Below are 20,154 nucleotides of genomic sequence, written 5' to 3' on the forward strand. Positions count from 1 at the left end.
ACAACCCCCATTTCACCCCTCTGCCACCCCCAACTTTACTTATTATACATTCCCACCCCCAAATCCCCGCGTCTCATTATCTTTGCTATTGCAAAGGAAAAATCGAGAAAGCTTCGGAGGCACATATATATGCGTATATATGTATTAAAACGCGTGAAATTGAACAAGTTATTTTTTTATTTTTGAAATCATATTATCTTCCTCGCGCGAGAAAGTATATGCTGAAATGTAACGTGTCTGAAAATTCTGAATATCGCAACAACGATGGCGACACATTCCAACGATTATATTTTCTCGATTTTCGTTAAAAGATTATATAGAAATGAAAATGCATTTTTTAAGAAGATATTTCATTTGTTACATGTCTCTTTTAGCGGGAACATGGGAGTGATAATAACGAGCAATTTCACGCTTTCATCGCCTCGAATCGTTCGAAACTATGAAGAATATTCTTAAACCAACATAGTAAACGTTTCTGTTAATAGCACCAATTATGCATGCGTTTTCATCACATCATTTCTCGAAGTAACAATCATCAATTGAATATCTAATATATGTAGCATAATCTACCTATTAATAATATTGATCAAAATATGTACTTTCTAGAAAGTAAAAATGTTCGCAATCAATACGAAAATATTTTTATTTTCTTCATTTGCGAATGCTTATCGATCTGCACCGTGACGCGAGGTAAAATAAATAACGTTATTACCTTATCTTCAATGCATTATTACTTATATTAATTAAATTATTATTAATAATTATTATCTACAATGCATTAGTATTAGTATTCAATCAACTAAACATCAACAAAAAATTATTAAAATACTAGTTTTTATAAATTACATGTTCAAATCTAATACTATTTGAACATGATATCAATTACACAAAAAAATATAATATGTGTGTTTGTATGTATGGTCTAAAATTCTAAGTAAAAACCAATTTCGTATCAAAATATACTAGGCAAGTATTTTCAAGTTTCTTAAAATGCAACATAGCATTATACTATAGTATATCTTTTGACAATAATATAAATTTTACTTACACTGATGCTTATCTGCAAGCATAATTAATGTAGATGGCAAATCCCTCCGCCTAAAGAAGCACATGACTTTTGCTTCAACATTTCCACTTGCCGTCTAAAATAGCAAAAATCTTCTATAAATATATATTCCAAAAAAAAAGATACATATACCGCATTACATTTAAATTACTGCACCACTGCATAATTGAACTTTACTTATATCAATCACAATAGAAGAAACATAATACAACAATAATTTTATTTCTTACCTTATTCAATTCTTCTATCCTTCTTATCTGGTAGGGAGATGTAGAGGACGTTTCAAAATATACATAATCTATAAATTAAAGGAAGAGGAGTGTATTTAATAATGCTTCTTTACAAGAGAAAAGCTGTAATAATAATATATATACAGTGTGTGTGTGTGTGTGTGTGTGTGTGTGTGTGTGTGTGTGTGTGTGTGTGTGTGTGTGTGTGTGTGTGTGTGTGTGTGTGTGTGTGTGTGTGTGTGTGTGTGTGTGTGTGTGTGTGTGTGTGTGTGTGTGTGTGTGTGTGTGTGTGTGTGTGTGTGTGTGTGTGTGTGTGTGTGTGTGTGTGTGTGTGTGTGTGTGTGTGTGTGTGTGTGTGTGTGTGTGTGTGTGTGTGTGTGTGTGTGTGTGTGTGTGTGTGTGTGTGTGTGTGTGTGTGTGTGTGTGTGTGTGTGTGTGTGTGTGTGTGTGTGTGTGTGTGTGTGTGTGTGTGTGTGTGTGTGTGTGTGTGTGTGTGTGTGTGTGTGTGTGTGTGTGTGTGTGTGTGTGTGTGTGTGTGTGTGTGTGTGTGTGTGTGTGTGTGTGTGTGTGTGTGTGTGTGTGTGTGTGTGTGTGTGTGTGTGTGTGTGTGTGTGTGTGTGTAAAGAAACCCGTTTAATTATATTTTACATGTAACATATCAATAATTTCAATTCATAAATATTTGTAATTTAACTATATAAATATTAGTGTATTTATAAATGAAAAGCGACTGATATAAAATCTTATATATATATATATATATATGAAATGTTTACTTATATTTCTATGAAATACAAATATCGATGCTATACTGTTTGAAAATACAGCCGGCATAAGAGTAAGAGAACAGAAAGAAAAGAATCTTGTAATTTGCGTAAAGAGAATATGCTTATCAGAAAAAAACAAAGTATACCATTACAGAGTAGTAGAAAAGAAACAAAAATAGAATGTACACATCTTAAATTCTAGTCCAGTGCACGTTCGCAAAATGCAGTCTGGATCTTGATATTCGATTCTTCCTGCATAATCAACATTAAAAAGAGGAAAGCGGAAAAATAATTTTGCTGAAATTACACTAGTTCCCTGGACCATTGGCGCGTAGATGAAAACACATTCTGATGATCTATCATCAAGGAATTTTTTCAAATAGAATAAACATTAGTAAATAGAAAAAAGAAGGAAATTCTGAAATATTGAATTTTAATCATCCGAATCATCATGCAAGAAATTAGTATGACCTGAACGAAGGGCGAGAGTGGGGAAAGAGGGAGAGCAGAAGGAAAGCAGACGTACGTACGGACGCCAGAAAAGAGAGGGGGGTAGGGAGATTGGATGGAAAGGTGGAAAGTTAAGGGGCTGCGCGGGTAAAACGAAGATAGGGACGAAGATACAGAAAAGGGGGGGAAAACGCCATATCGTGGACACCATTTGCAAACATGAATTTTCTGTATGTTAATTAAAGGTATGAGGAGCGAGATTCGATAGTTGGACGCATGGCCTCATCAGCCGGCGAAATGTGCATGGTTATTTTACCTCCCACTCGATACATGTTGGCCGTCATGTTGCTGGCGTCCTGTGTGGCCCCGAGAGCGAAATTAGCGTTCTCGTGGTTACCGTGGTTCTCGTGGTATTCGGCCGGCATCGGCATGAAGGCTTCTCGTCCTTCAACTACGTGAATCTATTAGCCGACACTTCCCACTTGTCCACGGAGTTAACACTTCGCGGTGTCACTCCATCGTGTTTGTTTGTCCCAATAATCGAGGAAAAAAATTTTCGCGCTAGCTTTTCTAAATCTTATTCGCACATCGACTCCGGTTCTTTCCGCGTACAGATATAGAACATTTGAATGATATTCGTAAATGCACACAAGATATATAAAAAAAATTACACACTGAATTTGGTTCACGTGTCCGTTACCGTAACGAGCATCGTCAGTGGCCGTTGCTCCGTTCATACAGGAACACCGCCATTTTCATTTTGCCGAGCGGGCTACATATACGATCAGGCAATATACGGCCTGCTCCCCTCTACCGGGGGTTCTGGATTCACTTGCTTTCCTTCGTAACCCGCGTGCATTCAAAAACTCCACTTAAGACATCTGTTCGCGATCCCTAAGTGTTATTTATTCGTTCCGATTCTATTATGAGATTCTACTTCGACGAATTTTTGATAGAAAACACGTAATCAGACACGACACAACCCGGTCAACGAATACCACAAAATAAGGCCACGGATCGGATACTACTAAGACCCGACGATTGCGCGGTCTCGAAAGCGTCTGCGTTACCTTAAGCAAGAGTGGGGGTAACTGGACGATAGAGTGCAAATTTGCTGCGCACTCTTCAGCATACCCGCGAAATTCGAAATCATTTCCTTGATGTTTTTCTATTATTTACTATAAGATGTTTGTCTAAGAAGGGTAATTATTTTTTATTAAAAGTAAATAGATATTTACTTTGGATTTTAAATATATTTATACAATAGAATGATTTATCTTATAAAACCGAATAAATATAGAAACACACATGTAACGTGACAATAAATAAAAAAAACTCTCATGTAGTATGTGAAATATTTATATATTTACGAAATTAGTCTTTCTATACAATTGCTTACGCGCAGTCACATATTTCATCTGTTTCAATTAATAAAAAATTGTATGTAAATGAATAGTTAAAATTACTCACTAGTTTGTAGAGCCTGTGTGAGCTTGCCTTTCGCGTAAAACGTTTGGTAATGTTTGACTAACAATAAATAATGACGAATAGTCGATTTGATGGAAATACGTAACGCAAAATTATATTTATATGTACACAGTAGTAATAGTAGTAATAATAATACATATTCGTGAATCGATTCGTGTTTATAATTTAGTTTTTTGCAATTTAGGTAATCTTTTAAGGCACACCCCACGGTCTTTACCAAGCAATTTTGTTTTTTTGTTCATTAATATTATATAAATAAATGTATACTGTTGTGGATGCTATTAACCTAAATTTATTATATATATATCATATTACTATTCATAGGAATATTTCTACTAAATATAATAATCTGTTCTCTGTACATAATTCTATGTCTTTCTTATGAATCTTTTAAAATAGATAGTCGTATCATTTATTAATGGTAATAATGACAGTAACATTAATAAGAATAACAAGATAATGCATAAGTGAGATGCGTAAGATGAGACCATGCTCTTTTTTCCTTCATTATAGTATTTATATCATGAGTAGTAAAAATGATGAGTGAGAATCACATTTCATAATCTTCTTAGAATGTGAACACATTTATGAATTTCGATAAAGTATTTCCGCGACAATCAAAAAGAGAAAACAATGAGCACATATATAAGATAAAAGATTACATGTACTACATACATAATGTTAATTACAATTAACATTAAATTGTGTAATACTACTCATGATTTAATTTAACATTAATATATAATACTTATTTATGCCAATTTCGACAGTTTTTGTTTTTGTATGTACAAGAATAGCATCCAGACTTTGTTTTTCCGGTTGCGTATTTCTACTTACTATGATACTATTGTTTACGGATAAAAAAATACTAATATATCGCATTGTCGTTGCACGGGCAGTGTTTACGCAGTTTTTGTCCATTGATAAGGCACCAACTTTTATAATCCTGAGATTCAACCCGCATGCTTCGACAGATTTAGAGGCATATCTAAATGGGACAGAAATAAAATGAATTTTCTTTGTAACATTTAATAAATACCAAATAATATATTCTTAAAAATTTACCCGAAGGAGGTGTAAGAGTCTGTTCCCTGTAGTCTTTGTAATGATGAACTGGAGGAGATGGTGGATGAGGTGGTGGCGGTGCGTATAATGGCATAGGAGGTGGGTAATGGACGGGTGATGGATAATGCATCCATAAGGGAGCTCTATATGGTCCAGGAGGTAACATTGGTACACCATAAAGTGGATGCTGAAGAGGTGCATTAGTTGTACCAATGTATGGATCCATTCGTACTCTTGGATATGAATTATTTGATGAGTATTTCACAGTTTGTCTATCATCTGGTTTTAATAAATTCCTCAAAAAACCTTGCTCGTGACTTGGTTTATCTTCTCCCAAAATACTTGTTATACTATATGAAGATAATTGTTTTGGTGACGGAGTAGGAGCCGTTGTTGTACAAGCAGGCTGTGGTGTTGCGCGCCTTTTCGACGCTTGATCTTCTAACGATACTCTCTCTAATTCGCGCAAGATACGTTTACGAGGTGAAACGACATTCGGATCTAGGAGACGGGCCAATTTGTCTATAATTAGGTTCAAAACCTTTCCCGTCGATGTTCCATTTGCTTTGCGAATTGGTTTTGTATAATTTGTTACTGATTCTGGAACGAGTAACAAAGAAGTAGGATCTAATGGACGTCTACGCTTTCTTGCGATTAGACGAGGATGCGCGCACAAATGATTTTTCGGACTTCTATAATAGTAAAAATTAAACTCTGTAGATATTCTACGTCTTGGGTTTGCTTGTTTCCAACAATGATCTCTTTGCCAAGGACTTGACTGAATCGACGAATTATCATCAGAAACTGTAAATGTAAATAATGATGTTAGATTTGAGTTAATTTCATAGAAAACAAATTGTGTGTTTGTAGAACTTACCACTAAGAGAGGTGGAACTCTCTTGTCTATTTGGAGTTGTGCTAGCTGGTGGCCAAAAGGTTTTCTTTGGAACTGGAAACCATGTAGTTCTTTCTCCATCCCTGCGATGGGATAGTTCCAAGATAAACTTGCCGTCTTTAAAAAATTTTAAACGTCCACCAGGAGTTGGAAGTAGATTATTATCGATGCGTGTTTCTGAATGATGTGTTGATTGGGGGTTTGAATTTTTACCATTTGCCTTGGTAAGGGTTGAGTGTAATGTAGAAGGATCACGTGAGCACATTTCTCTTGTGCCCCTCACGTGACCTGCGTGAGCATGACATTCTGCTGACTTCTCGCGCATGCTGATACTTTACCGATATCCATTTTTCTCCGCTTGACCTTTCATACTTTAGCCTCTTAATATCACTTTAACAAAAGAGGCAGAACCTTAAATGGGTTCTTGTTTTGGAACTATGAATGACAATTTTGAAGATATTTGCTAAAGTATCTTTGTTTCACAATTTGAGGAAAGCATCTTTTACAAGAAAAGAAATAAACACTTGGTAAAACTTAAGATATTAGACACTATGAAAAGACATTAAAAGGATTCAACAATAATGTCAATAGTAACAAAATAATATAGTAAATGTAGGTTTCTTACAGAATCAACAAAGTTGATAACAACAAGCAGACAGAATCATATTGATCTTATTCCTTTAAAACTGTCAAATTGACATTAGGTCAAAAATTGACAGTGAGAGCAGCGTTACTCTGAAATTTAGCTGATATATTTTTTTCTTATGTCCAAAAACATTTGTTTGGGTAATGTGCCAGTTAATGATGTGTCAATTGAACAGAATAATACTGAATAAAAAAAGCACACTATCATTGATCAAACAGTAACATTTTGTGCAAAATTCCAAAAGGAATTTTCTATACATGAGTGGCAATCGCTAGACACCCACCCACCCACGCACTGCCGCCTTCTGCAATCAGTTCTATTTCATTTCGAATAAGCAGCTCGTCACGTTAATAGGCTTATTCAAAACCAAGCACGTTGATATTTCATAAATTATTGTAACTGGCGTACAAGTTGGCTTTCTAAACGGAAGATTTTCACGGATCAAACACGGGACGGGCACTCTATAGTAGAAAACACAGTTTGACCGACACATGTGTTTCACTTCATCCACGAATGGTTTACGTGTCCACGGCAATTGAGTTTATTCGTTCGATGACCCTTTAGAACGTGCATCTACCATCGTTTTCCTCGTGATTTTCGATGTTCGGATGTAAAAAAAAAACAAGAATTTCTCGCCTTCGTGTATCCTTCTCGTCGACAACACTGTGGCGGTTCGCGGTCCGCGCGTTCCTCCGTTTCTTGGTCCAACTCCCACGATCAATCTGCAACACTTCCTTCAAAGTACGGAGTTACGTTAAATCTACTATATCCGATATTCAGAAAATCTAATTTGGGACTTTATTTTCAGTGAACATTAAAAACACATCGATCGATTCAAACTATTCACAGTAGAACGACACTGTGCATTCTCGTTCGACTCCAATTATCTATATGTGGTGACAATTTATACTGCACTGTAAAATGATCTTTCCGACTTCTTGAAATTTGTTTATTTCGTTGGCATTTGAATTTTGTTTGTACCTGATTGACCAATCAAGTACGCTTTTTTTGATATGGATGAAGTTTAGCGCGTAATCATATTAATCACCGGTATGGTAAAGAATATAATTGCAAATTTAATAATTTGTATTTTTTGATTTTATAAAGAAAGTCTCGATGAAACTTTTAGAAGAATATCAAGAACTTATTGAACGTGATTCGGTTGAAATTTCTTGTTTATGGAAATATTTACAAATGTTTTTGTACTTACTGTGCGCGATTAGCGGATATGCATCTAGCGTTTTGTTCTACACATTATGGGTATAATTAATAGTTTTTATTAGTATTTGTAGAGGGAAATAAATTAAAATATTATATTACATGAAATATAAAGGAACAAATTTTCGGAGGTAATTGCCCATTGTGGGCAAAAGCTATTCTGTTGAAAGAAGATATAGAATTAGATGATATTCATGGTGTATGTAAAATTAATTCAGACTGGTGGAAGTATATTTATATTGATTATCAGTATGAAAATATATGCGTTGTGTATTTAATAACAAGCTTCTCATCTTGTATATTTGGAATCGTTTGGTTTACTCTATTCCTTATGTGTGGGAAAGGAGGATATGATGTAACAATGCAAGTTAATTATTTTTTTTTTACCAAACAGGCACTCTTCTATATATGATTAGATTTATATATACAGATATCCAGGTCCATGGAGAATTGTATTTCCTGCAATATACTTTAATCTTGTATTTACAATTATATGCATATATACACATTATAATTTACAACAAGGATATAAAACATTAAGCAAAAATATAAAAAATATCTCTTCTGAAATATATAATATGTGCCAAATAGTTGTGGATGTAAGGTATCAAACTTAAATTTTATTTCAGATTTATAATTCTTACAAATTGCTTATTTACAGTGATTGTGAAATCATAAGGATACACATGAATATATATAACTTTTACACACATAATCTTGATTATATGTGTAATATAATCTTATATCTTCAGGTAATATTCCATGCAAACATATTTTATCCTTTTTTACACTTTTTTTATGTACCTATTTTTTATAGTACAAGAAATATTGAAATATCCTTAATATAAAAAAATATCCTTAAGGTCCCTTCAGTTGTAATGATGTGCAGTTGGATAGGAGGGCTGGTAATATTAATTTCCAGACTAATTATGATCAATGACTTTAGAATTTTAAGGATTAAAATCTATGAATTAAAGGAAGAATAATTCTCAATGTTTATTATACATATAAAAAAAAGTTTATTCTCTGTGCAAACTTTACATTTTTCTGTAAATTTATACTATGTAAAACAGTAAAACAGTAAAAATAAATGTAATTATTTAATGGTTATACAACATTTTATTTATAATCAATATATCTTCAATGTATAAATCAATATATATTCTACACGATTAACAGTTTGTTATAAAAGGTTTCTAGGAAATAATCTATATAATACTTGAAGTTATCTGCATATTCTAAATATCATAATTAACATATTTAATAGAATCCATTTTTTCAATGTCTTAGAAATTAATCTAATGCTCCATATTTATTAAAAATTTACTATAATTTTATTAATTGGTTATCTTAAAATTAGATCTTAAAACTATGGTCATCTTGTAAACTTAAACCCTTTAATCACTTCTTTAGATTGATACCATTGATAGGGAACATGTGTGATACTCACATTAGAATTATTTAAAAATTCAATGTCTTTATCTATGTTAGTATTAGACTCGGACACTTCGTTGTAAACTTTCACTACATTTATGCAATTACAGTCTATTTTTACTTGATCCTTGTGTTGCAGTTTAATTACAAAATAATTTGAGTTCTGTTTGGAAGGTACATATAGCGGTTTAGGTAAAAAGAACTCTGACACTGAATTACTATCACTCTTTTGTATTAGCACAAAGGTGTTTGTAGGATGCAATGGTAAAGTCAATGCATCTTGAAATGCTGGACATTCCAACATTGACCTAAAAATTTTGTTTTATAACATTTCATCTTATAAAAAATGATAGGATAAATATTATATGCAAAAATTTTTATTATTCGTTACCTCATTAAACTTAACAGTGGCTTCCTAGATGCATGTTTACATTCCAAGTGTTCTTGGCTACTAAGAATATCAGATGGAAATTCAATTCGGATGTGTAATCTTGGTGATATTATTGTAGCACCAATAAGTATAGCAATTTCTTTGATTTTACAGCCTTTTAGATGAAACTGCGAATTTAACTGTTCTGAGGTGCTTCTCAAAGAATTCAATAATGTTTTTATATCAGACGAATTTCTGTCCGTTGATTTCATTTGTAACTTAGATAGTGAATCGTATGTAAAGGGTATTTGCTGTTTCTGATATAAAATATATTTCAGGAATTCAATTACGAGTTTCACACAACTATGACTTGTCAAATGTTCATCCAACATTACGTTAATATTCATTTTAACTTTTTTCTGATAATGCTTTAAACACGATCGAAGTAAAATCTAATTCATTGACTCGTACCAGCTCGGCAATACCAATTTATACAATAAATTGTAAAAATATATTCTTATACACTTATGAACACATTGTTTTCACATTTAAGAAAATCTACATAACAATAAAAGTAATAACTTGTAAAAATTGTCATTTAAACACATTATTCGCGGTTATAAAATATTCTGATCCAAGCCGCATTTATCACTACCAATGGCAAACCTAAACTTTAAGTTATATCAGTAAGTTATATCTCTAATACAATCAGAGAGGAAACGAGAATGCTCACGCTTATGGTTCTAGTTATTTTCGAACTAGTGCTGCATCATACGGCCAAGTGCTGAAGGTGGCACAAGCTAGCATAGACAAGATCCTATAAAATTAGGGATCTGCCCTGTTTGGTTGCACGTTAGCATGGACAAAAACCCATTGAGCTCCACGCTACAAAACCTATTTAATTGTACGGCTCTACGAAAAAGTTTATATCTATTTTTATATTTGAAATAGACAAGTATAAAAATAATAAAATCGCGCAATAATTAAACTAATTGTAAGTTGCCTGAGAAAGAGAAATTAATTGTTTACTATATTCTTTTTAAGAAAGAAAAGAGAATATTCTCCTTCAAACTTAATAATGGATAATAATGGATCAGTGGAATAATGCAATAATTTTAATATATTTTCTACACACCATTCAGGTTTAACATTAACCCTTTGCACACGACATGTCAAATGGAGTGTAATGAATATTTTTTCATCGTCGCATGAAACCACATATCTTTTTTCCTTGATACATTATATGGCGTTTATTAAGACAAATTCAACGACCTTGTATATGAAATCGTTTACTATTGTAAAATGTTATGAATTCGTCAGTTCCTAAGGAATCAAGCCAAAGTCGCTAGCTATCGTTTATTAAGTTACTCTGAACGCTGTAAACAAATATCAAATTTCTTATCTCTCATGATGCTTCACAAATTGATAAACATTACTGAATCATAATAACTCACTTTAGCCGACATACTTTAGTCGAAAAGTTGGAATAGTAAACATGTTATGACATTTTATTTTATTAGGTGTTTTGTTTGTTCTCTATCAAATGGGACGTCACACGTTGAGATTGGTTAATTTGTTAAGCCGTAAATAAATAAAAACCGTCAAAACTCGAGCTATTTTCAATTGTCAATTATTTATATAAAATTGAGAATGCGAAGTTGAAACTTTGTGAAAATATAGTTTTTGTCGTTCTTAAAAAATGGGCAAAGTTTTATCCACATATGTTTATTAATTTTTGCAAAAAGCTATTTAACAATTAAAAAGGAGTCTTTATTGCACACTCGTCATCCCCACTACGGAGGAGAGATTTCCCTTTTTAGCTGGGTTAAATCCTGCCAGGACAAGATTCGGCAATATAAAGTTAACCGAGAACCGTTAAATCCAGTATCGAGCATTCAGATTTCAGAAGATCTTTTAGGACTTTATGACTTTATCACCTTCGAACAGATAAGGCAATGCTAATGCAACGATGAAACTTTATTTTTGATTTTTTGTTAATAAAAATTTCGTTGACACATTAGTGAGACCTCCCTGATCAAAATGAGATTAAACACGATATTGTTACAAATTTCTGTTATGTTGTGCTTATGAATCTTTTTAGTTACTACCTAGTACTTGTTGCTGCACAATATCCAGTTACTTTCTACCATCCTATTAGGACATAGGCTGGGAACCTAAGCCTTAGGTGTCATTATTTTTAATGTTAAGCATATAAACAGAAAACAGTAAGAGAAACAGATGTGATGTAAGGGCAGTATAAGAGATGTAAACCGAAAGTCGTCCAAAGCCGAAAGGAATATAAACAGAAAACAGTCGCTGGATACCTCAGAAGTACCTCGAAAGGAGAGGTGTTGATCCTTAATTTTATAAGTTCTTATATATGTTAGCAGAGTGCCACCTTCACTTGGTAATATTAGTATTATTACTCGACTGTAGTCCAAAATTGACATTTCGTTAAGAACACTTTATCTCTATTGAATTTTTAATTATTACACATTATTACTTATTATATAATTATTGCTGCATGTTAAAAAGTAAATAATATCATATTTTTAGTGATTTATAAGAAAGTTTGGCTTGCTTGCTCGTTGCTATATTCAAGTCACTTGTACTCTAACTTCACAAGTTACGAAAATGGCGGAAGTAAAATCACGTCGCGTCGCACAAACAGAAGATCTATCAAACGTTGAGTTTGAAACAAGCGAAGATGTGGAGGTTATTCCAACGTTCGATAATATGGGACTTAGAGATGAGTTATTACGTGGAATCTACGCTTACGGTACTATCAAAGTTTTATTTCTTTCTCGTATTTAAACATAACCTTATTTACTTTATACTATCAGTTCAGTATCTAATAGAACTTCGCATTACTGATTGTAAAACGGTATTTTAATTATAGGTTTCGAAAAGCCGTCCGCGATTCAACAGCGGTCTATTAAACCGATAATGAAAGGACGAGACGTGATTGCACAAGCCCAATCTGGTACAGGAAAAACGGCAACATTTTCAATTGCTATACTACAATCATTGGACACACAAGTTAGAGAAACACAAGTATTGGTGTTGTCACCTACAAGAGAATTAGCAACTCAGATACAGAAAGTTATTCTGGCTTTAGGAGATTTTATGAATGTTCAATGTCATGCTTGTATAGGTGGTACAAATCTTGGAGAAGATATTAGAAAATTAGATTATGGACAGCATGTTGTATCAGGCACACCTGGCAGAGTATTTGGTAATTTGATTATATGAAATAATTATGCAAGGTTTGTTATAATATATTAATACAAATTTCTTATCTTTCTTATGATATTTAGATATGATAAAAAGGAGAGTTCTTAGAACTAGAGCCATAAAAATGTTAGTTCTTGATGAGTCTGATGAAATGTTAAATAAGGGTTTCAAGGAACAGATTTATGATGTATACAGATATTTGCCACCTGCAACACAAGTTGTGTTGGTATCTGCAACATTGCCACATGAAATTCTTGAAATGACCAGTAAATTTATGACAGATCCTATTCGTATTCTTGTAAAACGGTAAGCTCAATTTCTCTGAATTGAAAGAAATTGTTTGTTTTATTGAAACTAACTTATTATTATTATTCAATATTATTCAATTTATTATTATTATTATTATTATTATTGTTATTATTCACAGTGATGAACTGACACTGGAGGGGATAAAACAGTTCTTTGTCGCTGTTGAAAGAGAAGAATGGAAATTTGACACACTATGTGATTTATATGATACATTGACAATAACACAAGCAGTAATCTTTTGTAATACTAAACGTAAAGTAGATTGGTTAACTGAAAAGATGAGAGAGGCAAATTTTACAGTTTGCTCCATGCATGGTGATATGCCACAGAAGGAAAGAGATAACATAATGAAAGAATTTCGATCTGGTCAAAGGTATGTTATTTTACTATAAACAGTAACATTGTAAATTGAACTTATTATATTATCGTTATTTTGTTATTTTCTAGTCGTGTTTTGATTACTACTGATGTGTGGGCACGAGGAATAGATGTCCAGCAGGTATCTCTTGTGATCAATTATGACTTGCCCAACAATCGTGAGTTGTATATTCATAGAATAGGAAGATCGGGACGTTTTGGAAGAAAAGGTGTTTCCATCAATTTCGTAAAAACTGATGACATAAGGATTCTTCGAGATATTGAACAATATTATTCAACACAAATTGATGAGATGCCTATGAATGTAGCAGACTTAATATAATTTTAATGTTCAGGACTTATTCTAAGAATTTAACAGGAAAGAATTATTTTTACTTACAAATATATCTGTAAATTATATTTCCGTAGCATTTGTTCAGAAACACAGTCATTCGAAGTCACACTACACGTCTACAAAACTAAGATTTGTAAAGCTTAAAAGAAGCTTTAATTATCGCACCTACGTGTTTAATTTCTAAACATACTGTGGAAAAATGTATCTATAAAGAATTTTATAGGACGTAATAAATTTCTAATACAAATATATAATTGTGTAAATGTTAGTTTGTACCTTTATTGTGATAGATAATATAAAATATAGAGAAGAAGTACATTCTGGTCTAATTACTCTTATTTTTCCCTTTTTTTCAATTTATAAATAAATTACGTATAACATATCAAGACAGTTTATTCCAAACAAGGAGAAATAATCAATAACTGGTTCTCTAGTTTAGATGGCAGCAGAGCAGTATTATGGTTGACTTGTAAGAATTAATTGAAATTTATTGTACAGTTTTGTTTCCTCTGTTGAGAGAAAAGAGTTGCTTATTATTAATCTATCCTTTAAATATCAACTCCATCTATATCAGCAATTTATTCCCTTAAAACTCACTCGATAACCATCCTCTTGGAGAAATGACATAAGAGTATGTAGAAGAATAAATATATATTCAGTGTTAACATTCAGAAATGAGAATAGAAAATATAAGATATAATTTTATATAATTATTTGGAAATTGAAAAAGATGGAAACTCAAGAAGATTGCACAATTAGGCGAGGACAGCCTATTCGTCGCTACCAAAATGATTACAAACCTGATGGACATACTTCAACTTGTAAGTAATAACAATCTCGTATAAACATTTGATTCTATGTAATAGTATTTTCCTATTACCATCTTGTTTTGTTTAGCAATGATAGTGAATCAATCCCAATATTTAAACGTTGGAAGGTCTACTGTAAGAATAGCTGTATATTTAATGACTGGAATTTTTCTATCAATGGATGTTGAACATAGTTCCACTGCACATCAAATTCTTGCAATGATCCAATCTGAAGGAGAATTAGGATTAACAAGGACTCCTTTATTCACTAGCCAAACAGTTTTTGCTTTGTGGCTTTGCTCTTCAAGACTAGAAGTCCAATTGCATCCGAATCATAAGCCTTTAGAGTTGGCTGCAAAATGGAATCGCTTAGTAAAAAAATATAGTTCTCAGAGGGAAGAAACAGACGAAGAACCTTTGCTGTGTCTCAGACGAAATGTATTTCTTTCTCGGTCGGACGAGGAGCAAATAAAGGAAGCTAAAGTATTAGAGCTATTATATGCAGAAGCCAGAAACAACGTATTGCAAGGTAATCAATTATTTAATTATTCCATATTTCTATAGAAGCTTGTACTGTAACGTTTATGTTTATATCTATGTATCAGGACGGTACCCATGCGAGGGACAGGCGCGATATGCAAGTTTGGGAGCTTTGCAAGCACGAATTGAACTTGGCCCGTATAATCCCCAAAGTCATACATTGGCATTTTTCAGAAGGCATCGTGGTCGATTCTTGCCTCATCATTACACTTCCCCTAGTCTGTTATTAGGTCTCGGTGTGGGATTAGGATTAGTAGGAGGAAAAGGGGCACCGGAGGCTCGGCTACTTGAACAGTACAAACGAATACCAAATCACACAGGAACTAATACGAATTCGAGGAAACTTGTCAGAAAGTATTTAGAGTTTTGTTGGAGCTTGCCATGTTATGGCGCGGCTTTTTTTCAAGGGCAAATCGAACGTCCTGTGAGAGGGCTTGCATCATGGATTACAAATCGTGATATGCATGTACTCATTGCTATTAATTCATCGGGTGTATATATCGTGGATGACATTCAATGCGTAAGGAATCAAGCATCATAAAATAATTAATTATCGTTCGAGTAACATGTTAAAAATAACTTTTCTACAGAGTTTATTATTGGGTCTAAGGTATTCAGAGTTGAGCTGGGAAATGGCGAAACCTTCTGATGAAAGTAATCTGGATTGTCTGCCATGTTTATTTCTACAGTTTCCTGTACGGGAGAATGGGACACGAGTTTATAAAATTCTACAAGTATTCTCGAGACAAGTACGAATTGATTTTAATGAAGCTAAACTTAATTGTTTAAACTAGTTGAATTTATTTTATTATTAGGCAATAATGATGGACACATTAATTTCTGGCTTTGCCGAGGAACATCGTCGCCATGGAACTAACGGTGATATTGGGAATACTGATCGTTTAACGGACCATGCGGTAGGTTCCAATATCGGAAGTTTTACCAATAAACTTAGTAAATTCACATTGGCAACCTTTGACGACGAAGGTAGGTAATAAACAATCTTTTCGTTAAAAATTTAAGGATATTTTTATGATATATAATTATTTTAGGCCGATGTATTGGACAAATGGGTTCTTGGTCATTTCAATGAAGATACGGTTTCACATGGGATAATTCTAGTTATCACCTTTAAGTACCGTAAGATGCGGATTTTGTTGTAAATGATGCAGCAACATTTTGTATCTTATAGGAACTAAATCTCTATGGCGATCTAATCTGGTTTCTAACGTTTGTAAGTAAAAGTTTAATTCATTAATTTTTTCTAATATTTCTTCTTCTTCTTCGCGGGTTAAATCTCCTTCCTGTAAAAAGAAAAAAAACCTGCTTTTCTATATTGAATTTTATATCAAATAAATATATTAAACAACATAACTTCATGACTATTTATTGACCTGTGTTATCAATGCCTGCGTTTTCATTAATTCCTGCGAGCATTCGTCAAACTCACGTAAGATCTTATTCGCTCTGCGCATAAGTAACTGTTTGTAATCATTAAGACATGTATATTGTATGAACTGTGCGTCAATCTTTGATAGTTCCGATGGATTTCCTAAACGAGCTAAATACGGTTTCAAGTAATTTACATCCTCCGTGATATCTTTCTCACTCTTGGTTCTCTGTATTTAATAGATTAATCATCAACGTGCATTAATTATCTAGTTAATAAAAATCTATTGTTATTATTTTTACCACTAATGTTTCTATCAAGGATTTTGATTCTCTCAATTTATCATATACAGATATTAACAGCGTTGGCATCAAGTATTCCTTGTCCCTTGTTTCGAGAAAAGCACATAATTCCTTTTCCGCCGCTCTAACTTGAGATATAGATACGTCCTCTTCATACAGTTGTGTCTCTAGCTCGTATAATAAATTTAGGGATTTTTCAGATTCATCTAGAGGCTGCAAATAAGATAATAAAATTGCCTTTTAGAATTGTCTTTTAGTATTGTCCCTTGGAAAAACTTTTAACAAAGTTGATAGAGGCTCACAGTATATCCATGCATCATTGATGGATCGAGAATCAATCGTTCTCCCCTTTCTGCTAATGGTGGCTTTATATATGTTCGTATAGCTCTGGTAAATTGTCCTGAATGATAATGATACGTAAGACGTATTTCATTCTCACTAATGGCGAATTCACGAATTGCTATGTTTCTGCTCGCTTTTATTCGTTCGTCTCTATTGAATTTCTCGACAATATTCTGTAAATTCAATCAGATAATTCAAATTACCTAAACTACTATTCAAAACTATTTTTGCGCGATGTGTTTTAAAAATGATATAGATTAGCAATTTCTATCTTACCAATATATGTCGGTAATGAATATCTTGCGGAGCAGAGGTCTTCCTATCTTGTGAGAATTGCACGTGCCTGTTCTCAAGCCGATCGAAACTCTGGTGTTAATATTATGTAGTGCTTTTAATAATTTACATTTTAATTATGTACACACAAGTTACTGCCTACCGGTAATACAGGAAGTCATCGCGACCGACAAAGTGTTGCGTTAGGTAGCTTGGGTTCATTTCGAATTTAGATAGACCATCGAAACGTGGAACGTGATAAAAATCTAAAATTCGCTCGCTATCTATCTCATTGGAAGCATCAACAAAGTATCGATGTTCTGTAATTATATTTTTCATAAAGAGATTTAAATACGTATATCGAATAATGTGAGAAGTAATGATGCTAATAAACAACCTTTACATTGATCTGCTCGGCCTCTTCTATAATAATCTATAACTGTATTGTCATTTATATTTCTCCGTGATTCCACGAGATTGTCAGATCTATTTGCATAAGTTTCATATATTTCTATAGGAGTCGTGTAATCGTAATCATTATATATCGTAATTCTTTGTACTACGCCATCCAGTTGAAGATACGGAGCAAAGAGTTCAACTTTTGTTTTCTTATAAAGTATCGTTTTTGTACCATTTGGGAACCGTTTTTCAAATTCTGCAAAACAAAAACTGACGATGCATTAACATAACCGATAATTTACGTTTGTATTGGGGAACTTAATATCTTTTATATACCTGCTTCGCTAATTTTTATTGGATCTACATATGAGAATGGCATATCCAAGTGTTTCTCTGGTTGCACATCAGACTCCTCATCGATCTCTTCTCCTACTCCATGCATTGTCCACGGTTCTCCGGGGAGCAAATGTTCCCACAGTTCCACTTTCATTAAATCCCACACTATGTTTACGCACGATTTTACGGATGACTGCATATTTACCCAATAATTCTTATCGTTCCATATGCTTTCTACGCCCAAGTACAACTGAGCTGTGTCATCGTCAGTGGCTTCGAAGGATACCCCCGTGGTAGACTCGATAAAAAGTGGGTAAGGAATCTCCTGGTCCCTTACTCCGCCTAACTCTGGCAATATCGCTACCCAAGCATGTATTCTATGTCCCCGATGCTCATCTGGTGGAAGCTGCTCTAATTCCTAAATCCGAACATAATTCGCTTCAGACAAGAACCATAAAGAAAGTTGTAAGAATTCCCCTCCAAGAAAATGAAATCAATTTTAATTACTTCGATCAATTTTTGTTGTTCTTTTTCGTCGAAAATTAATTTCTCTTCTAACTTCCTCGCCTTTTCTTCTTCTAATTCTGATAAAAATTGACTTTTATAGTCTATAGGTAGCTTAAGTTCATACTTGGTAATCTTAGGTTGTTGCTCTTCCGGCTTTCGTTTAGTATGTTTTTCCGGTTGCAGTATATAGGGGCACGACCTTCTTGTCAAATCGCATAGCGTTTGTTCTCTGGATGCGTAACCACTTACCACGAACGCATTATATCCTTGACCTAGTAGCAAGCTAGTAAGAAATGTCGCGCATTCAAAGCAATTGCCCTTCCGAAGCTTCTGCACCCACGTTGGTGAACGCAGCTGTTTTGGCTGTAAACAGAAATAATATTATAAATGCGATATCATAAGCGGGAAAATTTGTAATTCAATAAGCAGGAACACTTGTTGCTTTATATCAACGTTCTCATAACGAGGTAATATAGCGACTCGTGTATCGACACTCAATAAGACAACATGTCAAAGGAATCTACTGTATCGACTGTCGCTAGATTGCGTAACCGCTTGCCGTAGGTTTCATGTGAAAACGCAGAAGTAATAATAATAACAATACTAAAGAGTAAATACATCCTACACATAGCCACTAATCGTCCACACGAGAAGTGTACACATTCAAATACGACGTCGAGCACGTGGCAACTCGTGCGTATTCTCGGTCCCTGACCTACGGGACTGTATTATGATCTACGCGTAAAATGTATACTGTACCGTATAACGGAAGTGACCGTGTATCACAGAGGGAGTGGGCGGGAGAGACCGGAGGGCAGAAGGGTGGGAGGGGGTGAGGAAGAGTGAGAGGAAGAGAGGGAGAGTAATTAAAAGAAAAGGCTAATCAAGTTATGGAATAAAAAACCTTTTTTGCAAAATACGATTAGATTGATTTACGAACGTGGCGCTCGTTACAATTCGCCGTATACGATAAATTTAAAAATTGTCAAGACGTCACGATTGCTGGAAATACTCTGATTTGTGCGAAATTTGTAAGGGAGGTTCAACTGTACTTCGAAATCGAAGTCGAAGGGTCACCTCGCCCTCTCGTGTCTTGAAACGGGAGAGAAGGCAGTCTTTTTTTGTAAGCGCGTAGCCTGGGCTAGAGTAGGGCAGAGATGGTCAGTGGGTGGTGCGGCTATCCCTCGATCCCTTCACCCACTTCCGCCCCCTCTGTCCACCCAACCTAACCTCACCCTGTCCACCCTGCCTCTCCGTCGCCATCCCTCGAACGCCCTCGGTCCCGCTTCCTCGCCCATTGGCGTTGCTCACCCCCTCCGTCCCTCGCCAGCTCCCGCGCGTCACCATCATTCCGCGCGACCCCTTCGACCGG

General features: G+C 34.2%; 7 protein-coding genes across 14 annotated transcripts in view; 3 read left to right on the plus strand and 4 right to left on the minus strand.

Moving 5' to 3' along the window:
* LOC100743623 (metastasis-associated protein MTA3) overlaps positions 1-3,559 on the minus strand; it is a 10,445-nt gene extending 6,886 nt beyond the window's left edge. For 3 of the 4 annotated variants that reach the window (XM_024367318.2, XM_003489141.4, XM_024367317.2), the window contains exons 1-3: positions 2,830-3,558; positions 1,297-1,364; positions 1,049-1,142 (exon numbers count right to left, since the gene is read on the minus strand). In XM_024367318.2, the coding sequence (XP_024223086.1) occupies positions 1,049-1,142; positions 1,297-1,364; positions 2,830-2,944 (277 nt within the window). In that variant the 5' untranslated portion in view covers positions 2,945-3,558. Of the gene's footprint in view, positions 1-1,048; positions 1,143-1,296; positions 1,365-2,829 lie in introns of all 4 variants that reach the window. The other variant, XM_024367319.2, reaches the window with a different exon arrangement.
* A 297-nt stretch (positions 3,560-3,856) lies between these two features.
* Positions 3,857-7,355, minus strand: LOC100743826. The gene is made up of 3 exons (XM_003489143.4): positions 5,944-7,355; positions 5,067-5,870; positions 3,857-4,989 (listed from the first exon to the last, which is right to left on the minus strand). The coding sequence occupies exons 1-3, from the start codon at positions 6,284-6,286 to the stop codon at positions 4,955-4,957; spliced, it is 1,182 nt and encodes a 393-aa protein (XP_003489191.1). The 5' UTR covers positions 6,287-7,355; the 3' UTR covers positions 3,857-4,954.
* Positions 7,346-9,136, plus strand: LOC100744061. The gene is made up of 5 exons (XM_024367322.2): positions 7,346-7,867; positions 7,941-8,188; positions 8,256-8,429; positions 8,487-8,577; positions 8,689-9,136. The coding sequence occupies exons 1-5, from the start codon at positions 7,724-7,726 to the stop codon at positions 8,809-8,811; spliced, it is 780 nt and encodes a 259-aa protein (XP_024223090.1). The 5' UTR covers positions 7,346-7,723; the 3' UTR covers positions 8,812-9,136.
* LOC100743942 (MAD2L1-binding protein) lies at positions 9,116-10,816 on the minus strand. The gene is made up of 2 exons (XM_003489144.4): positions 9,651-10,816; positions 9,116-9,567 (listed from the first exon to the last, which is right to left on the minus strand). Exons 1-2 carry the CDS (start codon positions 10,034-10,036, stop codon positions 9,201-9,203), a joined length of 753 nt encoding a protein of 250 aa, XP_003489192.1. The 5' UTR covers positions 10,037-10,816; the 3' UTR covers positions 9,116-9,200.
* A 1,127-nt stretch (positions 10,817-11,943) lies between these two features.
* LOC100744177 (eukaryotic initiation factor 4A-III) lies at positions 11,944-14,135 on the plus strand. The gene is made up of 6 exons (XM_012385143.3): positions 11,944-12,036; positions 12,186-12,408; positions 12,529-12,864; positions 12,947-13,169; positions 13,291-13,545; positions 13,620-14,135. Exons 2-6 carry the CDS (start codon positions 12,264-12,266, stop codon positions 13,870-13,872), a joined length of 1,212 nt encoding a protein of 403 aa, XP_012240566.1. The 5' UTR covers positions 11,944-12,036; positions 12,186-12,263; the 3' UTR covers positions 13,873-14,135.
* A 204-nt stretch (positions 14,136-14,339) lies between these two features.
* Positions 14,340-16,546, plus strand: LOC100744296 (FERM domain-containing protein 8). 3 transcript variants are annotated; one of them, XM_012385213.3, is made up of 7 exons: positions 14,340-14,705; positions 14,782-15,222; positions 15,299-15,753; positions 15,824-15,982; positions 16,049-16,220; positions 16,286-16,328; positions 16,426-16,546. In XM_012385213.3, exons 1-6 carry the CDS (start codon positions 14,615-14,617, stop codon positions 16,324-16,326), a joined length of 1,359 nt encoding a protein of 452 aa, XP_012240636.1. In that variant the 5' UTR covers positions 14,340-14,614; the 3' UTR covers positions 16,327-16,328; positions 16,426-16,546. The 3 variants fall into 3 exon arrangements, with proteins under 3 accessions (XP_012240636.1, XP_003489195.1, XP_033176429.1); XM_003489147.4 differs by having other exon boundaries at positions 16,286-16,536; XM_033320538.1 differs by lacking the exons at positions 16,286-16,328; positions 16,426-16,546 and having other exon boundaries at positions 16,028-16,183.
* Positions 16,011-20,154, minus strand: part of LOC100748335 (dynein regulatory complex subunit 7) — a 95,051-nt gene continuing 90,907 nt past the window's right edge. For 2 of the 3 annotated variants that reach the window (XM_012385211.3, XM_024367323.2), the window contains exons 2-10: positions 18,783-19,145; positions 18,276-18,693; positions 17,938-18,195; positions 17,704-17,860; positions 17,544-17,610; positions 17,228-17,440; positions 16,926-17,138; positions 16,628-16,852; positions 16,011-16,537 (exon numbers count right to left, since the gene is read on the minus strand). In XM_012385211.3, the coding sequence (XP_012240634.1) occupies positions 16,352-16,537; positions 16,628-16,852; positions 16,926-17,138; positions 17,228-17,440; positions 17,544-17,610; positions 17,704-17,860; positions 17,938-18,195; positions 18,276-18,693; positions 18,783-19,145 (2,100 nt within the window). In that variant the 3' untranslated portion in view covers positions 16,011-16,351. The remainder of the gene's footprint in view (positions 16,538-16,627; positions 16,853-16,925; positions 17,139-17,227; positions 17,441-17,543; positions 17,611-17,703; positions 17,861-17,937; positions 18,196-18,275; positions 18,694-18,782; positions 19,146-20,154) is intronic. The other variant, XM_012385212.3, reaches the window with a different exon arrangement.

Source organism: Bombus impatiens, unplaced genomic scaffold (genome assembly GCF_000188095.3).
Source record: "Bombus impatiens unplaced genomic scaffold, BIMP_2.2 scf_0318, whole genome shotgun sequence".
NCBI lineage: Eukaryota > Metazoa > Arthropoda > Insecta > Hymenoptera > Apidae > Bombus > Bombus impatiens.

Excerpts from the sequence above, each read along its gene's own strand:
- LOC100743826 (XM_003489143.4), bottom strand. The coding sequence starts at position 6,286 with ATGCGCGAGAAGTCAGCAGAATGTCATGCTCACGCAGGTCACGTGAGG. Across the intron at positions 5,871-5,943 it reads GAGTTCCACCTCTCTTAGTG|TTTCTGATGATAATTCGTCG; the intron begins GTAAGTTCTACA and ends TTACATTTACAG. Across the intron at positions 4,990-5,066 it reads GACTCTTACACCTCCTTCGG|ATATGCCTCTAAATCTGTCG; the intron begins GTAAATTTTTAA and ends TGTCCCATTTAG.
- LOC100744061 (XM_024367322.2), top strand. The coding sequence starts at position 7,724 with ATGAAACTTTTAGAAGAATATCAAGAACTTATTGAACGTGATTCGGTT. Across the intron at positions 7,868-7,940 it reads TTTTGTTCTACACATTATGG|GAACAAATTTTCGGAGGTAA; the intron begins GTATAATTAATA and ends TGAAATATAAAG. Across the intron at positions 8,578-8,688 it reads ATATAATCTTATATCTTCAG|GTCCCTTCAGTTGTAATGAT; the intron begins GTAATATTCCAT and ends AATATCCTTAAG.
- LOC100743942 (XM_003489144.4), bottom strand. The coding sequence starts at position 10,036 with ATGAATATTAACGTAATGTTGGATGAACATTTGACAAGTCATAGTTGT. Across the intron at positions 9,568-9,650 it reads CCACTGTTAAGTTTAATGAG|GTCAATGTTGGAATGTCCAG; the intron begins GTAACGAATAAT and ends CAAAATTTTTAG.
- LOC100744177 (XM_012385143.3), top strand. The coding sequence starts at position 12,264 with ATGGCGGAAGTAAAATCACGTCGCGTCGCACAAACAGAAGATCTATCA. Across the intron at positions 13,170-13,290 it reads ATTCGTATTCTTGTAAAACG|TGATGAACTGACACTGGAGG; the intron begins GTAAGCTCAATT and ends TATTATTCACAG. Across the intron at positions 13,546-13,619 it reads GAATTTCGATCTGGTCAAAG|TCGTGTTTTGATTACTACTG; the intron begins GTATGTTATTTT and ends GTTATTTTCTAG.
- LOC100744296 (XM_012385213.3), top strand. The coding sequence starts at position 14,615 with ATGGAAACTCAAGAAGATTGCACAATTAGGCGAGGACAGCCTATTCGT. Across the intron at positions 15,754-15,823 it reads TCGTGGATGACATTCAATGC|AGTTTATTATTGGGTCTAAG; the intron begins GTAAGGAATCAA and ends ACTTTTCTACAG. Across the intron at positions 15,983-16,048 it reads TACAAGTATTCTCGAGACAA|GCAATAATGATGGACACATT; the intron begins GTACGAATTGAT and ends TTTTATTATTAG.